The sequence below is a fragment of the Armigeres subalbatus genome, chromosome 1, assembly GCF_024139115.2.
Source record: "Armigeres subalbatus isolate Guangzhou_Male chromosome 1, GZ_Asu_2, whole genome shotgun sequence".
In the NCBI taxonomy this organism is placed as follows: Eukaryota; Metazoa; Arthropoda; class Insecta; order Diptera; family Culicidae; genus Armigeres; species Armigeres subalbatus.
In genome coordinates, this window is record NC_085139.1 from 104,885,842 (window position 1) to 104,908,161 (window position 22,320).

At 41.3% G+C, this 22,320-nt stretch overlaps 2 protein-coding genes and 1 long non-coding RNA gene across 5 annotated transcripts in view; 2 read left to right on the top strand and 1 right to left on the bottom strand.

Moving 5' to 3' along the window:
- The window catches only part of LOC134204124 (hornerin), a 105,541-nt gene that overhangs the window by 27,853 nt on the left and 55,368 nt on the right, over window positions 1-22,320 (top strand). The window lies entirely within an intron of this gene.
- LOC134204158 (uncharacterized) lies at window positions 3,899-4,455 on the top strand. The gene is made up of 3 exons (XR_009977790.1): window positions 3,899-4,164; window positions 4,231-4,318; window positions 4,384-4,455. It is a non-coding gene; the product is annotated as an uncharacterized LOC134204158 (long non-coding RNA).
- LOC134218219 (vigilin-like) overlaps window positions 11,690-22,320 on the bottom strand; it is a 30,076-nt gene continuing 19,445 nt past the window's right edge. The window contains exons 3-4 of the mRNA XM_062697140.1: window positions 19,980-20,137; window positions 11,690-13,751 (exon numbers count right to left, since the gene is read on the bottom strand). Coding sequence (XP_062553124.1) covers window positions 11,690-13,751; window positions 19,980-20,137 — 2,220 coding nt within the window. The remainder of the gene's footprint in view (window positions 13,752-19,979; window positions 20,138-22,320) is intronic.

The window sequence follows — 22,320 nt, forward strand, 5'->3', positions numbered from 1 at the left end:
GGGAGGGAAGTCAAGCCAAACTTCTCCAAATTGACTCATTTTACACAAGGATAATCATTTTCTAAAATTATTGTCCCCAATACTACAAACGTTAGTGTAGTTCGCCCTCGCATGCCTTTCTTTCGTCTTTGTTGTTTTGTTTCCCCACTCGAACGGTGCCTATGAAGAGCAAAAAAAATGGTCCACCACAGGCGCTTCTGTTCTCTTTTCGGTGCTATCCGCGCTGCTGGCTGATGCTGAGTCATCCACACGTGACTCTCTAACCGTGCACTCTCGATACGAAAGCTTGTTTAGGGGAAGCGCTTCAAAGTGAGCAATAATTGAAGAGTGCACCGCACATTTAACGGGCATTGGAGAACCTCATCCGGAAAACCGGTCCGCTTATCGGTCGATTACCAATCATCTTAGTTTAGAGAGGGCTTGGACGTGTCCGTATCTAACCCACCAGGATGGTAGCGGTGTAGCGAACTGAATTTGGCTTGGTCTTATTCGTTCGGCAGACCAGGTCGACGACGATTATCCCGTTGATCGGATTATGGCCGGGGCTTAGCCTTTCTTTACCAATTGAACGAAAGTGAAAGACAGTGTTTAGCGCGTTTTTATTTGCCACGCACTGGTAGCCGCTGTAGAGTTTATTTCACTTTCTGTGGCGTAAATCATCTAGTCATAGTTGTTAACACAGCTCGGTGCAGTGGCTATCAAGACCCCTCCAGACCAAGAGTCACTTTCATTTTCCATAAATCGTAAAACCAACAAAAGCTGATTGTCTTCACCAATTGGCACTATCAATGCATACAGATCGAATAGATCTTTTCCCCAATTTTGATATTTCCACTCCATGAATCACTTTCATAGTGTTATCAACTGCGGGGTTCATAAACCCAGTTTTGGCATTGGTATAATGTGTCTTGAAGGCAGGAAGTCTATCTTCATGTATTAAAACGCAGTTATCTTCATCATTAGAAACTAGAAAGCATAAGCTCAGAAATAGCATTCAGAATAAAATAATAACACTCACCACTTTAAAGTGTTCAGAAATTGAGAAACCCTGTTATAAAAACGAACCAAGTTTATGAACCTTCGTCGTGTTGTTTTACATAGCGTCCACGATTAGTGAGGCATGTTTGAGCAGAGTAACTCCACCGAGCGTTAGTATGGAGCAAGGTAGTAATTTGCTAATTAGGCCCATAAATTTCGCTTTTTCTATTACTTTCGATTTTGTTCCGTTCCTTTCTGCGCTGCTGCTGCGCTACGGACTGTCGCCATGCTGTGAACTTGGCTGATGGTGATGAAGCCGAGTCGACTAAACATGTGCTGCACGTGTAGGCAAATTTTTAACGTTTTTCTTAATATTCCTCCGATGTTGCCCTTTTTTCGAACCTCTGCAATCGGTTGCTCCCGTTTCTTCAAACATTTTGCTATGCGATGCCTCTGGTATGCGTTTTCTTCCGCTGTTTACTTGTGTACAATTGGATTGGCATAGTTTTTTGTATGCGGTGCATACTACCTTCATGCTGCAGATTGGTTGGTCTCGGTACATACGTAAGTACTGTAATACGCCTTCTTCCATTACGTCATGGTTGATGGCTCAGTCAACATTTGCGTGTATTTATGTTGACTTTACACTGCTCGAATGGGATTGGAGTTCATCGTACCTTAGAGTGCGTGTTAGTCCATGACACAATTTTATGCACAACCGTTGCATTCAGTGAACTTTTTTTGCTGCTTTATATGTATGTCAAAGCCTTAGAAGTCATCTGGCAATCATAAAATGGGAGAAGGTAAATTTCCTCGTGTTGAAACCATGTAAACCGTTGCAATGAAACTACCAGAAGCGGTAATTTATATTGTTATAATTTTCAATTTATTGATTTTTAGGAGACTGTTTACATTCTAGAAATACGTATAATGTCCAAGCGTAACAGTCAGGAATAATTGGCCCATTCCGTATTTATTTGAAAATTCTATTGAAAATTCCTTCATAAATTTCTGTAAGAATTCCTTCGGGAATAACATTAGCAATTCCTTTAGAAATTTCTTTAAAAAATCTTTCCGAAAATTCCGGTTTTGCTTTTGAAATCTGTTCCACAATACATTTTGAAAATTTTACAAGAATTTCTTTGATAATTTCTATTGAAAATCCTTCAGAAATTCTTTCCACTCTAGGAACTCCCTCCAGGTATTCCTTCTGAAAATCCTCTGAAGAGGCCAATGTAAACTCATTCGGTTATTCCTTCGGAACTTCCTCTTGTTTTTAGTAAAAACCATACCAAATTGCTGCAGGAATTATTCCGAAAATTTTGTTATCGGAAATTTATTAAAGAATGAAATAGAAAATCCTAAAGGAATTTTCAAAAAGATTTCTATAGAAATGTCAATGGAATTTCCAAATGAAATTTCCGACGGAACTCTGGAAGTAATTTCTGAATGATTCCTAAAAGAATGTCTGAATGAATTTCCAATTTCCAAAAGAATTTCTAAAGGAATATCCGAAAGCCTTAAGGAATTAAATGATCAAGTGCTCATAATTTAGCTTGGATGAGTGAAGAACTAATGACAGAGGTTAACTTTTGTTTTGTGAATTAAAATCAATAATCGGTTGATCATTCATCATGATATATTTTCTTTTCATTCATCTTCATCTATGAATTTGTATAAAAATTGTATCAACAAAAATCTTTATTGGGAACTAATGATGTACTTTGGGGTCGTTCAGGGGAGGAGTGGGTCTAAGATAGTGTGACAGTACATATACCAGGTATACAAAAAAGCTTTTCTTGGCTTTTATAGCAAATGTTTCTTAAAGAAATGGTTAAAGTAGTTCTAGAAGTAATAAAAACAATGTGTCATATTGTTTGATACTGCATTTGTTCTTTTATTTAATCTTTTCAGAATTCAAGAGTTCCATTTTTCAAATTTTGAGCGCTTCCTAATATTGGATCCAAAACCCAAAAAAAATACTAGTGTCTGAGATCATCTCGGACAAACGGTAGATGAAATCAACTTTTCACAAACGGAAATTTGGTGAGAGAATTCCATTATTTATCCTAATGGTTCATATTAAAATTATATGTATTATATGTATTATAAGTATAATGAATGGTATAATCAATTAAATTAAATGCGCGCTGGATTTCAAATATATAATATATATATAAATTATATATATATTTTAAATCCGGAAGTTTGATTATGATACCTTTATCCATTTGATAAACGGTAGCATAACCAGGCGGGGCTTACTGTTAGTGATAGTGACCTCGGAGTGGACATGAAATACCAGGCACTCTGAAATGGGTCACTGGAGCTGCAGTAGAGCTAGCACTTCCTAACTCCCGGAATAAATCTGGCTGTATAAACAGACAGCTATCTTCAATAACATCACTGCCAGACAGTGGGGGTTAGTTTGCACACACACACACACACACACACACACACACACACACACACACACACACACACACACACACACACACATCTTGAAGCGCGATCCAGTGTTATCAACGTTCAAATATTAAAAATGTTAATTCTTTTTAAACCCGGTAGAAAATTCAGAATTAATTAATCCCATTCATGCATCCCTAACACGGGAACCAGATTGATGTAAGGTACTGGACTTATGGCCCACTGCTTCGTTTTCCCTGTGACAGGCCTGGTAGCGGGTCACTTTTTAGTGACTTAGTCACTTTTTTCGGGTGAGTCACTAAAAAGTCTCTTTTTTCGAGCTCAAGTCACTAAAGTCACTTTTTCTCGCAAACAGTCACTATTTTCAACTATTTTGAAACTATTGACTAAGATTTTTTTAAAACTTAAACTTAGTATGATGATGATTGTTACGCAAAATGCATAAAGCGCCTCCGAGCCCATTGTGTTTCCACCGTCAGCATCGCAAGATGCAGATAGTAAGGATTATACGAAAATGAAACAAATCAATACATATAGGTATATCGAGTCTATACTCGGTGCGTATAGCATAGATAAGAAACAAATATGTATGAGTAGCGAAAGAAGAGTTTGTTTACCAAGTTGAAGTTGATAAAGCCATAATTATTCTAAAATCCTAAAATCCTAGCTACTTAAAATCTAGTTTAGCAAGTGAACTTATTTAGATCGCATTGATATTTTGCCATAGACCTGATCACGGGGAAATAGTGCACCTACAAGGTGAATTGAACTTAAAAAGATCTTAAACACTAGTAGTACGAATTTACTTAGCCTATTTTATCACAGATACAAATCACAGTTATTTCGTAGTCACAGCTAGTGCTAAACCACGGATTCAGATCTCTGCAGTTAGGAACACCTATCACAAAACAAGGTAATCATCATTATTATAATGCTGTAAAAAAGAACATGCCAATAACGCAAAACCGAACTATACAGATAGAGATCGCAGTAGCTACCGTACGAGACCGCTTACCGGACGTTACGATTAAAAGGCACACTAAACGTGAGTAAATGAATGATAGAATATGAGTTTAGGATCGATATCGTTTATTATAAAATTTCCAAATGTTTGCTACAAATTTCAGGAAAAATTTAACATACAAGTCTAATAAAATAAATACAACGTATTTTGGGCGCGTTTGTTTAAATTCTCGGAAACCGAGTCTTGTTGCCGTTAACGGGAACAAATTAAATTTTCTGTTTAACTTCCGGAATGTCAAGCGGAAACGTAGCGGGTGCGGGAATGCGTTCCAATAACAAAAGTGAATCTCCTGGTGAGGGGGCGAGTTGCGGAGTGTGCCGTCGGATCGACTTAGACTGTACTAATGGTCGGATGGTACAATGCGATGAGTGTGATGTGTGGTTCCATTACGATTGTGTGAATGTGAACGACAGTATTCGGGATTATGAATGGAGCTGTAACGGATGCGTGAGGACATCGCTGGATAAGCAACAGCGTGCCTTGAGTGACCAGATGGGACTTCTTGAGCAGCAGCAAAAGCAGTGGCAACAGGAGCAACAAAAACACCTAGAGCAGTCTGAGGAACAGCGTAAGAAGCTTGAGCAGTGGCAGAAACAACAAGAGCTGCAGCAGCGAGAGCAGGAGCAGTTAAATCAGTTGCAGATGGGTAAGTTGCAGTTGCAGCAGCAGAAGTTGCAGTTGGAAGCGGGTACATCTGGACTCAAAGTGACCCAGCAATCGAACAGTGGTCCGAGGCAGACACATCGGGTTCAGATTGTGGAGAAGGTTGTTCCGGAGGCGCCAGCAGCAGATGGAGCGTGGAATATCGACCCGTTGCGAAAGGCAGTCGCCAATAATGGGAGACCTCTGGTAAAGCAACAAAGCATCATCGAAGTCATCTAAGCGTTCTGCAAAACTTCGAGAACTACAAGCTCTGGAAGCAAGGCAGGTGTTGGAGAAAACACCTCGAAGAGCGACTAGCGCTGGAGCGTGAAATGTTGGAAGATAGTGACTCTGAGGCGGAAACGGACGCAAGTCTCGAGAAGATCAACGAATGGCTGGAGAAAACGGAGAATGCAGGCAAAGAAGCAGGGAACGCGATGGACGAAACACCCCTACCGGTTTACGACGAGCTTCTGCGAAAAACGGTTGTGCCGTCCGGTTTAGTTCCAATGGTGTCAGCAAATTTTCAACAATCTACCGGATATTCTGCTACGATTCAGCCTCAGCTTCAGTCATGTGCCGCTCAGCAACTTGGCGGGAGTTATGCTCCTGGGGCCAGGTATATGCAGCATTTGCGACCCGCCGGGAGCATCCCGGCATTTCTGCCGAGCTACCAACCACCAGTTTGTGGATATCCAGCCGTAATATCCAATTCGCCATCGATGCCGGTATACACCGTAGCGTCTCAGCAGCCGATCAGGATGTCAACGTATCCGACGGTAAATTACCAGCATCAGTTCACCCAGAATCTCCCATTTTCCGGGGCTATGCCTGAGAACGTCGACCAACCACAGATAACGACGTCAACTCCACGACAGAATTTGGCCACATTACGGCAGCAATATCAGCCACCGCTGAATAGCAACCCTATGCCGCTGAATAGTGGCCACCTAGCTGCAAGACAGACGGTAAATAAAAGATCTCTCGAAGTTCGATGGGGATCCTGAGGACTAGCCACGTTTCATTGCAGCATACGAGCGAACTTCTAGAATGTGTGGTTTTAGGAACGATGAGCTGCTCGATCGTCTCGAGAGAAGTCTACATGACAAGGCATTGAACGCCGTTAAAGCCTTCTTCTACACCCCGACAACGTTCCAGTGATCATGAGCCGATTGAAAACTCTCTTTGGTAATCCAGAATCCATCGTGGAGACTATGGTCCGGAGAATTCGGATGATGCCGCCACCGAAGGCGGAGAAGATGGAGACCATTGTTGACTTCGGCGTCGCAGTTCAGAACCTTTGCGCGACTATACAAGTGTGTCAGTTGGACGAACGATTGTACAACGTGGCATTGCTACAGGAGCTTGAGGATAGCCTGCCATCGGCATTGAAAATGAAGTGGGCATTCCATCGAATGGAGATTGGAGCTGCTACGTTATTGCATTTCAACGATTGGCTTGGGGAAATGGTTGTGGCATTAAATCAGGTGATTAGACCTGCTGTATGGACCAAACCGCAGAAACCGGAAACCAGGATAGAGAAGAAAGTCCGGAAGGATGAGGTCTACGTCCATGCGCATTCCGTCCATCAGCAGGAAAAAGTCGATCGTAAAAAGTGTCTGGCATGCGGCAATATGTGATAGCCTTGAAAAGTGCAGCAGTTTCCTGAAAATGTCGCCGAATGCTCGATGGGCGTTAGTGAACGAGAAGAAACTCTGTCGAAAGTGTTTGAAGAAGCACTTCAAAACATGTGAGATGAAAGTTCCATGCAATCAGGGAGGATGCATCTTTCTACACCACCGGTTGCTGCACGACGACAGCAAACACAACAAGCCGTCACCAAGCGCCCCAGCACAGAACGCGTCTGTAAATGCGCATCACAGCTCGTTGCCAAATGTGCTGCTGAAGTATGTGCGTGTTACGCTGCACGGCAAAGGAAGATCGATTACTACATACGCCTTCCTGGATGCAGGATCGACAACAACACTGGTGGAACACAGTTTGTGGAAGGAACTCAATCTCAACGGCGAGAAGTCTCCGCTGTGCATTTCGTGGACAGGAGGGCAAGGAAGATATGAGCAAGATTCGGTTATATTCTCAGCAGACATTTCCAGTGCTTCAAAATCAGGACAGCGCTTCCACCTTCCGGAGGTGCATACCGTACGTAGCCTAGATCTTCCTGAACAGTCAATGTCAGCGACCGAGCTAGCGAAGCATTTCGAGTATTTAACAGATCTACCAATTGACTCTTATGTTGTAGCAAAACCCCGAATCCTGTTGGGAGTTGACAGCTCCAGATTGGAGTATCCACTCGATTCCAGGGAAGGAAGTGAGAACCAGCCGACGGCTGTACTAACTCGGCTAGGCTGGGTGGTCTACGGTCCGTGCTCCTTTCTGCCAGGACAAACGGATGCGAAAAACGATGTTTCGTATAGCTACCACATCTGCCAATGCGAAGGACTGCATTCAGCAGTCAAGAGTTATTTCTCCCTCGATAGTCTCGGAGTACAACTCAATGGAACACCGTTGATGTCGAAAGACGACGAACGAGCGATGAAACTGTTACAAGAAAACACGGTTTTGCATAATAAACGATACGAGACCTGTCTGCTATGGCGATACGATGATGTTCGACTACCGTCGAGCAAATCCATGGCCCTGAAAAGGCAAAACTGCTTGAGCAAGCGCATGGCTAGGGAACCAGTGTTGGCCAAGGCTCTTCAGGAAAAAATCTTAGACTACCAAGCGAAAGGATATATTCGCAAACTTTCAGCCCAGGAGGAAGCCACGTACTCTGGACGTTCGTGGTATCTGCCGATCTTTCCCGTGGTGAATCCCAATAAACCGAATAAACTTCGAATCGTCTGGGATGCTGCCGCTAAAGTGGGAAACCTTTCTCTCAATTCGTTTCTGCTAAAGGGACCAGATCAGGTTACACCGCTTCAGCAAGTTCTCCAAAGGTTTCGTGAATACCGCACAGCGGTCTCAGGAGATATCCGTGAAATGTTTCACCAGGTTCGGATCAATCCTACCGATCAGCATTGTCAACGATTCCTGTGGGATGATGGCGTCCTCGGAGGAGGTCCTTCGACTTACGTGATGGAGGTGATGACGTTCGGTGCAAGCTGCTCTCCAAGTAGTGCACAGTACGTCAAGAACTTGAACGCAGCTCGGTTCAAAGACCAGTATCCAGAAGCAGTAGCGGCGATATGCAAAGGAACGTACGTGGACGATATGCTCGACAGTGTCGAATCCGAAGCAGAAGCCGTGAAACTCGTGCGGGATATTTGTTATATACACGCAGAGGGTGGATTCGAGATCCGAGGATGGCTGTCGAACTCCAAAAAGGTTCTTGATTCTATGGGCGAGCAGAGGACACCACAAAAGTATCTGAACATGGATGGAGACTTGGCGACCGAAAAGGTCCTTGGAATGTGGTGGGACACTATCGGTGACACATTTACTTTCAAGATTCCAAAACGGTGCCAACAGAAGCTGTTATCCGGAGAGCAAGTCCCCACGAAGCGGGAAGTTCTACGGGTTTTAATGTCAGTCTACGACCCGCTCGGCTTCCTGGCGCATGTACTAATGTACTTAAAGGTTCTGCTCCAAGAAATTTGGCGTTCAAAAATTAATTGGGATGAACAGATAGGCGATCAGCTACTGGAGAAATGGAGAATTTGGCTTAACGTACTGCTTGAAGTTGAGACAGTTTGCATTCCTCGATGCTACCGTAAGATGACCTCATCGTCAACCGTGACTAACGAAGTTCAGCTGCATGTCTTTGTCGATGCCAGCGAGAAAGGTTACGCAGCAGTCGCCTATCTCCGGTTCGAAGAAGACCGCTCTGTGGAGTGTGCATTCGTTATGGCTAAAACCCGAGTCGCGCCACTGAAGTACGTCTCAATTCCACGACTGGAACTCCAGGGTGCAGTGATTGGAACCCGTCTTGCGAAGTCTATAGGAGAAACCCATCGTATACCTGTGCAAAAAAGGTTCTTCTGGACCGATTCAAGGGACGTTCTCTGCTGGATACGTGCAGATCACAGACGATACAGCAAGTTTGTTGCTGCCAGGGTTGGAGAAATTTTAGAAGATACCGAGCTATCAGAGTGGCTGTGGGTTCCAACAAAAACGAACGTGGCCGACGAAGGTACAAAATGGCAGAAAATACCTGATCTCTCGCCATCCAGCAGATGGTTTAGAGGACCGGAATTCATGTGGCAGCAGAAGAGTGCCTGGCCAGTTCAACCGTCCGTTCATGGTGAAACTACCACTGAAATGGTAGCTACGATCAACGTCCATACCATTCGTGAACCAATTCTCAATTTCACCAATTATTCTAACTGGCGCAGGCTTCTCCGGATTATCGCATATGTACTCCGATTCATGAGAAACCTGCGAGCAAGATTACAGCAGAGAACACGATTTACCGGAATCCTCCAACAGACAGAGTTGATCGAAGCAGAACGATACATTTACCGTCAAGTTCAGCTGGATGCGTATAGCGAGGAAGTAGCTTTGCTGCGAAAGTCTAAGGAATCTGGAGGTAAGAAGACGGCTACAATTCCCAGAAGTAGTTCTCTTTACAAGCTCTCGCCGTATCTTGATGACCACGGAGTGCTTCGCATGCAAGGACGAGCAGCTGGTTGCCAGTTCGTCGATCACGACGCTGTCCACACCATTATTCTGCCAAGGGAACATCCGATAACCTCGCTAATCATACGGTTCACCCACGAACGCTATCACCACCTCAACCATGAAACGATTGTCAACGAACTACGTCAGATATATCGGATCCCGAAACTACGAAGTTTATGCAACAAAGTACGAAGACTGTGCCAATACTGCAAAAACATTCGAGCTCAACCGCAACCACCCGCAATGGCTGATCTTCCGCTGGCTCGTCTTGCAGCTTATTCTCGTCCATTCTCTTACGTTGGAATCGATTACTTCGGTCCAATTCAAGTCGTTGTGGGTAGGCGGATCGAGAAAAGGTGGGGCGTATTGATAACTTGCCTGGTGGTACGTGCCATTCACATTGAAATTGCACACTCCCTCACCACAAGTTCGTGTATCATGGCTCTGCGGAACTTTATGTGCAGGCGAGGAACACCCTTAGAACTGTTTAGTGACAGGGGAACGAACTTCATCGGTGCGAATCGCGAGCTGACTGAAGCGCTACAATCTCTTGATCAAGATTTACTGATGCAGGAGTTCATCACTACGCATACGAAGTGGACCTTCCTACCGCCGAGTAGTCCGCACATGGGTGGTAGTTGGGAGAGACTGGTGCAATCCGTAAAAAAAATCCTGAAAAACATGCAGCTACCGAGAAAACCAACCGACGAAGTCCTTCGAAACAGCCTTCTAGAGGTGGAAAATATTATAAACTCGCGCCCCCTCACCTACATTCCCATTGACGATGCCGAAAACGAAGCACTAACACCCAATCATTTTTTGTTGGGTTCTTCCGGTGGCTCAAAGCCATTAGTCGCCTACGATGGTAGCCCCGCTACGCTGGTAAACAACTGGAGATCTTCGCAAATCTATGCCAACATCTTCTGGAGACGTTGGTTACGGGAATACTTGCCATCTATCAATCGTCGAACAAAGTGGTACTACCCAACAAAACCGATCGAAATCGGTGACGTAGTGGTCATCGCTGATCCAGACCTTCCTAGGAATTCGTGGCCAAAAGGTCGCGTGGTGAACGTGAGCTGTAAAGATGGACAAGTTCGTAGCGCAACTGTGAGGACACCCACTAACATCTATGTACGCCCAGCAGTAAAGCTTGCGGTCCTGGACGTCGGCGCAACCAAGAGTACACAAGAATCTGGACCTTGTGTACTGGGGGGGACTGTTACGCAAAATGCATAAAGCGCCTCCGAGCCCATTGTGTTTCCACCGTCAGCATCGCAAGATGCAGATAGTAAGGATTATACGAAAATGAAACAAATCAATACATATAGGTATATCGAGTCTATACTCGGTGCGTATAGCATAGATAAGAAACAAATATGTATGAGTAGCGAAAGAAGAGTTTGTTTACCAAGTTGAAGTTGATAAAGCCATAATTATTCTAAAATCCTAAAATCCTAGCTACTTAAAATCTAGTTTAGCAAGTGAACTTATTTAGATCGCATTGATATTTTGCCATAGACCTGATCACGGGGAAATAGTGCATCTACAAGGTGAATTGAACTTAAAAGATCTTAAACACTAGTAGTACGAATTTACTTAGCCTATTTTATCACAGATACAAATCACAGTTATTTCGTAGTCACAGCTAGTGCTAAACCACGGATTCAGATCTCTGCAGTTAGGAACACCTATCACAAAACAAGGTAATCATCATTATTATAATGCTGTAAAAAGAACATGCCAATAACGCAAAACCGAACTATACAGATAGAGATCGCAGTAGCTACCGTACGAGACCGCTTACCGGACGTTACGATTAAAAGGCACACTAAACGTGAGTAAATGAATGATAGAATATGAGTTTAGGATCGATATCGTTTATTATAAAATTTCCAAATGTTTGCTACAAATTTCAGGAAAAATTTAACATACAAGTCTAATAAAATAAATACAACGTATTTTGGGCGCGTTTGTTTAAATTCTCGGAAACCGAGTCTTGTTGCCGTTAACGGGAACAAATGGTGACCCCGACGTGATTCCTCGCACCTTGGAACCACCCTTGCCCATAACGATGCGGTGATGGCGAGCCGGAATGATGCACTCGATCGTAACCATCTGCTCCAATTCCTCGACGATCTCCTGAATGCGAGCCTTAGCGGCCTCAATGCACTCCTTGGCACCCTTGAGCGTCACCCGGTCACTGTCCACACCCGAGCGGGGGAAAGAAATCATCACGCCACCATATTCCTCCGAAATACGGTGCAGCACCTCGCCACGGCGAGCCACGAAATGCTTGTGGTGCCTCTGCTCCACGTTAATCTCATCCTCAACAATGTTGTCGATATTTTTGATGATCGACTCCAGCTGGGCCTTGGCCTCATCAACACCCTCCTTTTTCCCGATGATGGTGATGGCCTCCTTATCCTCGTCGTTGGGACCCGGGAAGATGATGCGAGCACCTGTTTGATCGCGGATCTTCTTGATGGAAGCGCCGTTCTTGCCAATGAGGAACTTGTGGTGCTGCGGTTTGGCACGAACCTCGGCAGTGTAGGAAGAGAGTTCCTTCTCGTTGGTCAGCTCGACCAGCTGAAGTTTAGCCCGTTCGACATCCTCCTTAGGACCACGGATGGCCACCTTATCGCTCTTCGATTCCGGACTGGGGAACTTGATTGAAACTCCACCGCATTCCTCCATGATGGAAGAAATCAGTTTGCCACCGGATCCGATCAACGAATTATAGTACTTGGGTGGGATCTGGATCTCCTCGGTGATGATGTTCGCTAGTTCTTCCTGAATCTTCTGAATACGATCGCGAGCTTCCTTAACGTTTTCCTTCTTGCCAGTGATGACAATCACTTCGTTCTTGTCACCCTCTGCTGGAAGATCGATTTTCGTTTGGGTTTCATCACGAATCTTCTTGATGTTGGCTCCACCCTTGCCAATGATGTACTTATGGAATTGCTTGAAGATAGGGACTTCCATCACGAAGGAGTTCTTCTGCAGTTCCTTAACGTACTTGGTCAGATACTTGTGGCACCTGTCAACATCTTCACGTGGGCCACGGATCTTAACAATATCCGACTTGTCGGTTGCTCCGGGGAAGATAATCTGCACCTGGTTATGCTTGTCACGGATTTCCCGAATCGTTTCGCCTTTCGCACCGATGATCGTCTTGAACAGACGATGATCGATAACGATCGACTCTTCCTTTTCATTTTCCAGTTTCGCTATCTTTTCAAGCAGCTCCTGCTTAGCCTTTTCAACACCGACGGCCGGTCCTTCGATGCGGATCGGTTTCAAGTCCTTCTCGTCAATGTTGATCAAGACCTCGTATTCCTCCTTCATACGGTTGATGTTGGCTCCGTTCTTACCGATGATGTGCTTGCAGTAGATCGGATCAACCACCATTTCGGTAAAGGTTAGACGCCCAGTGTAATCCTTGACCATTTTCTCCAGCGCTTCCGAAGAAGCTTCCACCTGATCCGGCGGGCCTTCGATCTTGATCCTGTCTTCGTTGAACTCCACATGTACGTTGGGATACTGCGCAGTGAATTCCTTAATATGGCCACCCTCGCGTCCAATAATATACTTGTGAATCCACTGGGGACACTCAAGCGTAGTTGTACGCACGGAGTTCGCTTTCTGGTACACAACGCTCAAAGCATTTCCGAGCTTGTCCTGGGGGCCGCGCAGAGTGATGGTATCGTTGGGAGAGTCACTAGCCGGCATCTCAACAGATACGCCGGTCATCGCCAAGATTTCCTGAATGGTGGAGCCCTTCGGACCAACGATGTACTTGTGCTGGGCCCGAGGAACCTCAACGCCTACACTGGTACACTTCTTTTCCATCTCCTTACAGATGGCTTCGATGCGTGTCTTCGCTTGGAGTACTCCTTCCTTCTCGCCGGTGATGATGATCTCATCCTTCTGAACCGACGGCGGCGGAATGTTGATCTTCGATCCGGTTTCCTCCATCATCTTGCTGACATTTTCGTTGTGGGCTCCCATAATAAACGGATGGTGACGTCGGATGATGCTTTGTTCATGGCGGAAATGAAATTACGGTCCCGCTATTTAGACCCTTCACAGAGAGCAATCTCATTGAAGGCGCGCCTTTTATCAAATCTTTCCTTGAGAAAACAGAACAGTAATGCTGTTAATTGGCCATGCATATCACCGGTAAAGCTACAACCCCGGGATTTAGCTCTATCTACAAGACCATTTCAATCTAGAGAAGTTATTCAGTATCAAGAAGTTCCGCGTGTTCCTCGAACTACCATTGTTTACCAGTTCACGAAGAGTTAGTACATCCATAGAACCCTAACTCGAACTTTTACCAGCAGTTAGTTCAGCCTAGGTCGATGGGCCCTGGTTTTATAACTAATTGCTAGAAAATCGGTTTCCGCTGCACACATTTTAGCCTCAAACGAGAGGAATTTGAGTCTGAGGGTAAATTTTTTTGCAATTGGTAGAGAGGACTAAATACGATAAATCCTTGAAACACCACAACTTATTGCTCTAGCTTGAAAAATGGATTAAGCTAGGGCTCGGTTTGGTAGATCTTACACCGTAAAACACTACGTAAAAGTGATCTACCAGCTTTACGGGGGGAAGCCACCCATTTAACTAGCTGCTCTTATTGGCATTTCGTCAGTAGCTAATTGAAGGTATTCTACGTCACAAATTTTGTAATTGGTATACAGTCATGCAAGCAGGAGACTTGCCGATAAAAACTCAAACTTTATAGTAAGGGAAGGTAGGGAGATTGACCCCTGGGAGATTTGATACTCCCCACCTTTACCGAAAACTAAAGTAGTATTGTTATAGCGTATTTAGATCCTCTAGACCTAGAGTATAGAGTCTAGACAAATGATCATTATGTGGCGAGCTATTTTTTTATTGACAACCTTATTTATTCTATTATTTACTGTGTTTTGTCCCTCCTAAAGATGTTTTTAGTGGCCACGCAAAATTTGAACAACTTCTTCCAATAATGACCAAATGCTATCATTTTTTTCACAGCACAAAGCCATAAATATGCTAAATGATCTTCACTGATAAAAATGCCAACATTCCACCCCAATTTCAGGAAATTTGGATGTTGAGTTGTTGCCTCAATATGAGGAGACTTGATTCCGTCATCCATACAATAAAAAATCTCAAGCGGCTATTTTTTTTTGTAAATTTGACAGATGTAATGACGAACTTGCTCTGAAAAAAAAAAACTATTGAGTAAGTATAGAAAGAAGATCAAGTATCCCCAATTTTGAAGATTGCATGCGCTGTTGAATTCCAACTAAAGATTATACTTCCGTGAAAAGATATTTTAGTTACCAGATTGTCGCTTCGGTTCCCTTTGTTCTGCTGTCCGAAACATGTGTGGTACTGAACTGTCAAATCGTATGTATTTTTCCTTCATTGACATTTAGATCCCTTATCCTCGCCAGCAAAAGATGTTCCGGATAACGACGAAAGCGACAGTAACTAAAATATCTTTTCTTCCGTGGCACCTATGACACCTATGACCTCTGCATCTTTCTTAAGTAGGTGTTCAGCTAATCCAGTGATTGTAATTTTCACTCATTCTCTTTCACGCAGATTTTCGCCGAGAAATCATTTTTTGGGGAAGAAAAACAGGTCTTATAAGTATTAGGGGAAACCGCCAAATGTTGAACGGCTAATTTTGTCGCCTATTGTTGAACTCCCATAAGAAATGCACGTGCGTACAACAATAGGCGAAGAAATTTGCCGTTCAACATTTGGCGAATTACCCTAACCATGTTTCGCTCACTTCCAGTGACGTTAAAAATTGATTTGCTCGCAAGACTACTCATAGTTTTGAGTAGTTCTGCTTTTGACTGATATTGAGTAAAATTTATGTGGGATTAAAAGAGAGGGCAATACAATTTTACTTAGTCACTGAGTAGATAAAAGTTAGCGTGTACGATAACGCCAATAACGCTTGATTTCGTCTCATCGAAGTTGCAACTGAAACAGATAGGAGGCATTCCACGGGGGCATGTCAGTCGATCCTGAGCGACCATTTCGAAAATATTTGAAACTCTGCACAGTTTTTCAATTTCATCTAAATCGTCATTTTTCGATATCAAATCTTCATATTGAGTCACGACTAACTTTTCAAAAGGGTGTATGTGAAAATGGTTCAAAAATATTTAAAAAGCTGCACAGCAAAAACGGAATGTTCGATTGTTATGATTTTTTCAGCAAAGTTAGACAACTAAATGGTGATTATTAAGAAAATGTGCACAGTAAAAACAAATTTTTTTTGCCTTTAAAATATCATTTTTGTCACAAAAACTCAAATATCTCAAAACCCTATCTTTTTTCGAACGTAATTTTTTAGGGAAAACGGTCCATTATATTAGCTATCTACCATAAAAATTTGGTGATGGTAAACTAATAAACAAAAAAGTTATGACATTTCAAACATTTCACAATTTTCACATTTAGTAAAAAAAATGTTTTTTCTGTGTAAGTTATTTCGAGAATTGCAGTTTGATGCAGATTTTATTGTTAAGGGACGTGATTTAAACAAGTTGTTTCCATGATATTTTGATTTAATTATTCATAGCATCTATAAGAAACTTAGACACGATCCAGTGTTGTGATCAAAAGTATTGATAGTGTCATAATTTTCATTGCACGTGACTGGCGAAAAATTCTTTTAATAGTGTTGAAACCTGTTGATAATAACGTTGATAGAAACATATCAGAAATGTTATTTTTAAGACAAAAGCTGCAAAATCAAAAATTTATATACACGTGTACGTCTATAGTTTACCTGCAAAAAATATACCTCTTAGAGAATAGACTTTATGATCGGGAGGAAACGGGTATCTTCAACAACAACAAATGCATGATAGGTACATACCATGACAATGCTCACGAAAAGCAAAAAATTACTACTACTAAGGTTGTTAAAGATCTTATAGTATTTTTTTTCTTCAGTCAAGCAAATGACACCAAACTAGTCAGGAAAAACTTAAAAGTGATTTGGTTTATTGAAATACTACGAACAACATGAGAAGCCGCTTTCTCAACTGTTGTAGGCCGTTTGATGGAAAAAGTGTTCAAAAGAGTTACGAAATCTCACCGAAAGCACCATAGATAAACTGAAAGCGACTGGTTATGCTCCAATGTCCACATTGAATACAAATTTACGCATTTGCACGTCCTGCCGTCTAAACGTTGACAAAAGAGCAATCTGTATATCATCGGTTGAGCAGAGCGCAGGAAGTTCGAGAACGACAGCAACTGAGGAATTGCCAGATGTATCGACAACAACTGAGGAATTACCAGAAGTATTAAGTGCTGAGAGCCTTGCCACCGTACCATCAGCGAAATCTGTTTCAACAAATCAATCGGAAGATGAGTGTATCCAAAAGGTCAACATCGAACGCTTTAACGAGGGCATAGCTGGGATAAAAGTGACTCCGATTAAATGGAGTAAGATGGACTACGTTTATTACCCGGAGAAAAATACCGTGAAATAAACGAAGCTGTACGAAGAAACCTCTTCAAATTAGGACCTGATGATGTGGAAAATACAGACTACGATGAGGTAATTATAAATATGAAGGAAAGGTTCTCGAATGCAGCCACGACAAGGAAAGAAAAATATTGATTTTGTCGATGCTGCCAAGTTCGTGGTCTATTCAGGATGCCATTGATGAGTTCAAAACCAATAGAAATACAGTAAAAGAGGCAAAACAATTGAAGAATAACTGTCTTTCAACCAAAAATACTAGGTCTAGTACTGCATTAACAGATGAGACAAAAGAAATAGTAGTTCAATATTTTGAAGACGATGAAGTAAGTCGAGCTATGCCTGGTCAAAAGATTATGTATCAGTAAAAAGATGGAAAGCGTCAAGCAATCCAAAAACGATTAATGATGACGACTTTGAAAGAAGCGTACACACGCTTCAAGGAAATTCACGATAATATTAAAATAGGTTTTCCTCATTTGCAAGCCTTCGGCCAAGGCAATGTAAGCTTCTTTCCAATTCAGGAACACATAATGTGTGTGTGTGCACAACCCATGAGAATATTAATCTTATTTTACATAGTTTGAAAAGAATCAATTTAACAAAGGATATTAAAATGTTAACTGGTAGTCTTTTGTGTGAAAATACAACATCAAATTGCTATCTACGATCTTGTTCGGATTGTCCAGATTCTTCATCATTGGAAAATACTTTATTCGCTGAGTTTAAAGAAAAATATATTGATCAGTTATCATTTGAGCAATGGGTGACCACGGATAGGTGTGACATAGAAACTATTGTAAAACCTGTAGATGAGTTTGTGTCATATTTTTGCTTGAAATTAGAAAGTTTAATCCTCACGACTTCATTAAAACAGAACAATCCAGCTTTTTAAAAATACGAAAAATACATTACAAAATGGTGAATTTTTAGTCATTTGTGATTTTTCTGAAAATTACAGCTTTGTATTGCAAGATGAAGTGCAGTCCCATCACTGGAACGTACAACAAGCTACAATTCATCCATTCGTTATTTATTTTAATGGAAGTACGCAAATTGAACACTTAAGTTTTATTATAATTTCCGAAGATTTAAGACACGATTCAGTATCCGTAAACTTGTTCATTGAAAAAATGATTAACTTTTTACGCGTTGATAAGCATAAAGAAGTCAAAAAGATATATTTCATGTCTGATGGAGCAGCGTCGCAGTACAAAAATCGTAAGAATTTTTCGAGCCTATGTCAATTTAAATCAATGTACGGAATTGATGCAGAATGGCATTTTTGCTACATCACATGGCAAAGGTCCTTGTGATGCTATTGGAGGAACAATAAAGCGCATGGCCACAAGAGCAAGTTTAGCCAAAGAACGTGAGCATCCAATTAAAACTGCGAAAGAACTTTTGATTGGGCAAATCGTAGAAAAGAAAAAGATTTAACCAAATTATCATTTTGGTTTACTACTACTGCAGAGTACGAAATAACGGCTTCAGAGCTCAGCGAGCAATTTAATAACGCGAAAACGATCCCAGGAACCCAAAATTTCACTGTTTCATTCCATTGTCGGAAAATAAAATTAAAGCAAAACTATACTCAAACTGTGCTGATAATAATTCAAAAGTGTTCGATATTTAAAAAATTTGAATAAAAATAAATAAAAATAAGTATTAATAAACTGTTTTCATGATATCATAACCCATACCAAAATTCAAACCCAAAACTCTTAGAGTTTCTATAACAACATTGTGTAACTGCCACATTTAATTTAATACTTAGGATAATATTAATTCATTTCTATTTATTTATACATATAATATTTATACATATAATATACATAATATCGATGAATACATAAATATGGAATATCATAAAAACAACTTGTTTAACTCACGCAAGGCCCTTAACAATAAAATCAGCATCAAACTGCGATTCTTGAAAAAAAAATACACGGAATTTTTTTTTGTTTACTATGTGTGAAAATTGTGAAATGTTTGAAATGTCATAACTTTCTTATCAGTTTACCATCACCAAATTTTTATGGTAGATAGCTAATATAATGGACCGTTTTCCCTAAAAAATTACGTTCGAAAAAGATAGGGTTTTGAGATATTTGAGTTTTTGTGACAAAATGATATTTTTAAAGGCAAAAAATTTTTTTTACTGTGCACATTTTCTTAAGAATCACCATTTAGTTGTCTAACTTTGCTGAAAAATCATAACAATCGAACATTCCGTTTTTGCTGTGCAGCTTTTAATTATTTTTGAACCATTTTCACATACACCCTTTTGAAAAGTTAGTCGTGACTCAATATGAAGATTTGATATCGAAAAATGACGATTTAGATGAAATTGAAAAACTGTGCAAAGTTTCAACTCAATAGAAAATCATGAATTAAAAATTTTCTTAAATTTTGATGCTGTTGCTTGGAATCGCTCATAGTCATAGTGATATTGGTCACTTTTTCTGTAACTGAAAGTCACTATTTGGTCCCTTTTTTGTCATCTTTGGTCACTAAGGTCACTATTTTGAGCGGCATCGGTCGCTAACAGCCCTGCTGTGAATAAAAAGCCCGTGTTTCGCGTGCTAGAGTGATTTTCATTCAGGATTTCACGGAGAGCGGACCAGGGCGTCCAGAAGCGGTCCCAACGACAACGGCTGTGATTCTGAGTTTTGAGTGATTCAAAAGGCGTACTGTTGAGTATCAAGAGAAAGTTGATTTTATTCGAACTTTCTGCATATGTATAAAAAATCATACTCCTTTGGCATCGGTAGCGGAATCATAGCGTCAATGTCGATCCGAGCATCGGCTGACAGCAGGTGGTCGATGGTCAGATGGTCAGCGTCTGCAACGATTTGGATGTCGTAGACACAGAGGGAAATTTTTAGCGACTCTAAGTTTGGTTCTGTTTGGTTCTGTTAGTGATTGAAATTTTAATCGGTTCCGAAATTACTTCCATTCAAAATGCAAAACACAATCGATTGGCAACGGCACAAAGTTACCGAAGGTAGTAGAATCCCAAGCATGTGTCGAAGGATGTGATGCAATAAATTTCATCGCATTATAATTGAAGAAAATTCTATGGTGTCAGTATTGTCTTTTCTTGCCTATTCTCCTGCCGTTAAGGTATATTTATTGATTAGTAGCACACCGACAGAGATGTGCTCAGCATTACTTCCGACGGACCAGCACGACAAACGACCCTTGTAACAGTTGGTCACAAATTTGTCACTTTGTGGCTCCTCCACAACTTTCCTTCTCAAACGTCACCCTGCCAGTGAGAACCTAATTCCATGGTCCACCATATTAATTCAAACTGACAGCCTCACTGGTGGCTGCATCCGTAGTTGTCAGAAAAAAAGACGCAGAGCCGTCCATTTAGGGTAAGAATGTATAATGAGCCCCAGCTGGCCAGAACGCCTCCCTTTGATTTCTAGAAAACTATAACTAAGAAAGGTAAAAATTAGGTGGTACCTTCAAATATTTATAAAACCATCATACTATGTGAATGTGAAAATATTTTGTATTACATAATGAAAATAATAGCAACATACAAAAAGATACAGTTTTGATGTAACTTTCGATGTTTGTTTGCTCAACATTCTGTAGCGACTCTAGCATACTGTCCGCAAAACTTGCACTGGAACACTCAGTTCGGCAACAAAATAACTTTTCTCAGTGATTAATATGACATAAAATTGCTTCCATCTACAAAAATGTATCGATTTTCAAAAACATGTTTCACTGGTCAAATCTCCCCAGTTTAGGCAGGGTGATATGCACTTACCAACTGGACACAAGCGCAGCGAGCCTGCAGCAGTTGCTTCCAAATTGTATGGAAAATATTGAAATTTAATTCATACCTGCTTGAATGGACCTATGTTGGTTTTAATGTCAAGCGCATGAGAATTTGTAGCCTTTTTATTATGGGATCGATAAAATACTAATGAAGGGCTATGAAACGTTTTTGGTTGAGGTGGGGCGTATTGCCCAGGCACTTTTTAAAATTCATTTTTCTACGACTTTTCAAAAAAGCTTTATTACGGGTTATCTGTAATATTTTTATATGATTGCTCACGGGCAATGCATTTGCGACTTCTTGGACTACCAAATAACACAAAGTTTGTATAAATTTCGTTGAAAAGTAAAAAGTTATCAAGGAGTTGCCTTAGGGGGGGCATATTATACTTTGAATAAATATTGCATTCGTGCAGCGGTATGGGTTACGGCAACGTTAAACTTTAAGCCGAAGGATTGACTAGTTGTCAAATTTCGTGTTGGAGGTTTTTTTCCATCTACCGAATATAAATAATCACGATTTTTGGAGCGAGCTTTCTTTCTGTCCGCAGCTACTGATGGTGAAAGTGCGCGTCTTGACTCGAGTCGAGTCAAGTACGAGACACTGAAGACGACCTTACTGTTGAGGTCGAAAAACGTATTTGTCAAGGTACAATTAACCCTTTGTTTGTGCTTTGAGGTCAATATGACCCCAGGCCACTTTGAGTGGCTGCCATTCTTTTAGTTTTCAACCGATTCTCCTAATTTTTGCTAGTTTGGTAAAACTCGCCGAGATCTGTCTCCTAGGTGCAAAAAATCTTGAACATAGACGCTACAGTTTACTTTTTTCAAAAAACTTACGTTGTAAGTGCTCTGGGGTCAAATTGACCCCAAATTGAAACTGCTATAACTTTTTTAATGTTTGACCAATAATGGATTTTTGGGGCTGTTTCGAAAGTTAATTTAATCATCTTTCATCGTTACCAAAGATTGACTATAGGTGGATGGGAACATCGCGGGGAGGGGTTTTCGTAAAAAACGGTACAAAAACCGTGATTTTTCATGCTTATTTTACTTATATCTGAATATCCTACCCATTTTGAACTGCACCTTTTCAAAAAGGTTAGGCAGGAAGGCGTGTGCTTTGACATGAGGCATTGATTAATTTAGAGCTTGATCGCTAGGTGGTGGTATATTTGAATTCTTTATTTTAGACTACTCAAGTAATTCCGATATATGGAATTTTCCTCATTGTAAATATTCTTATCGCACAAATTTGAAATTTTTAAAGATGACGTCTTTAACAAAGTTCGTCTGGTAG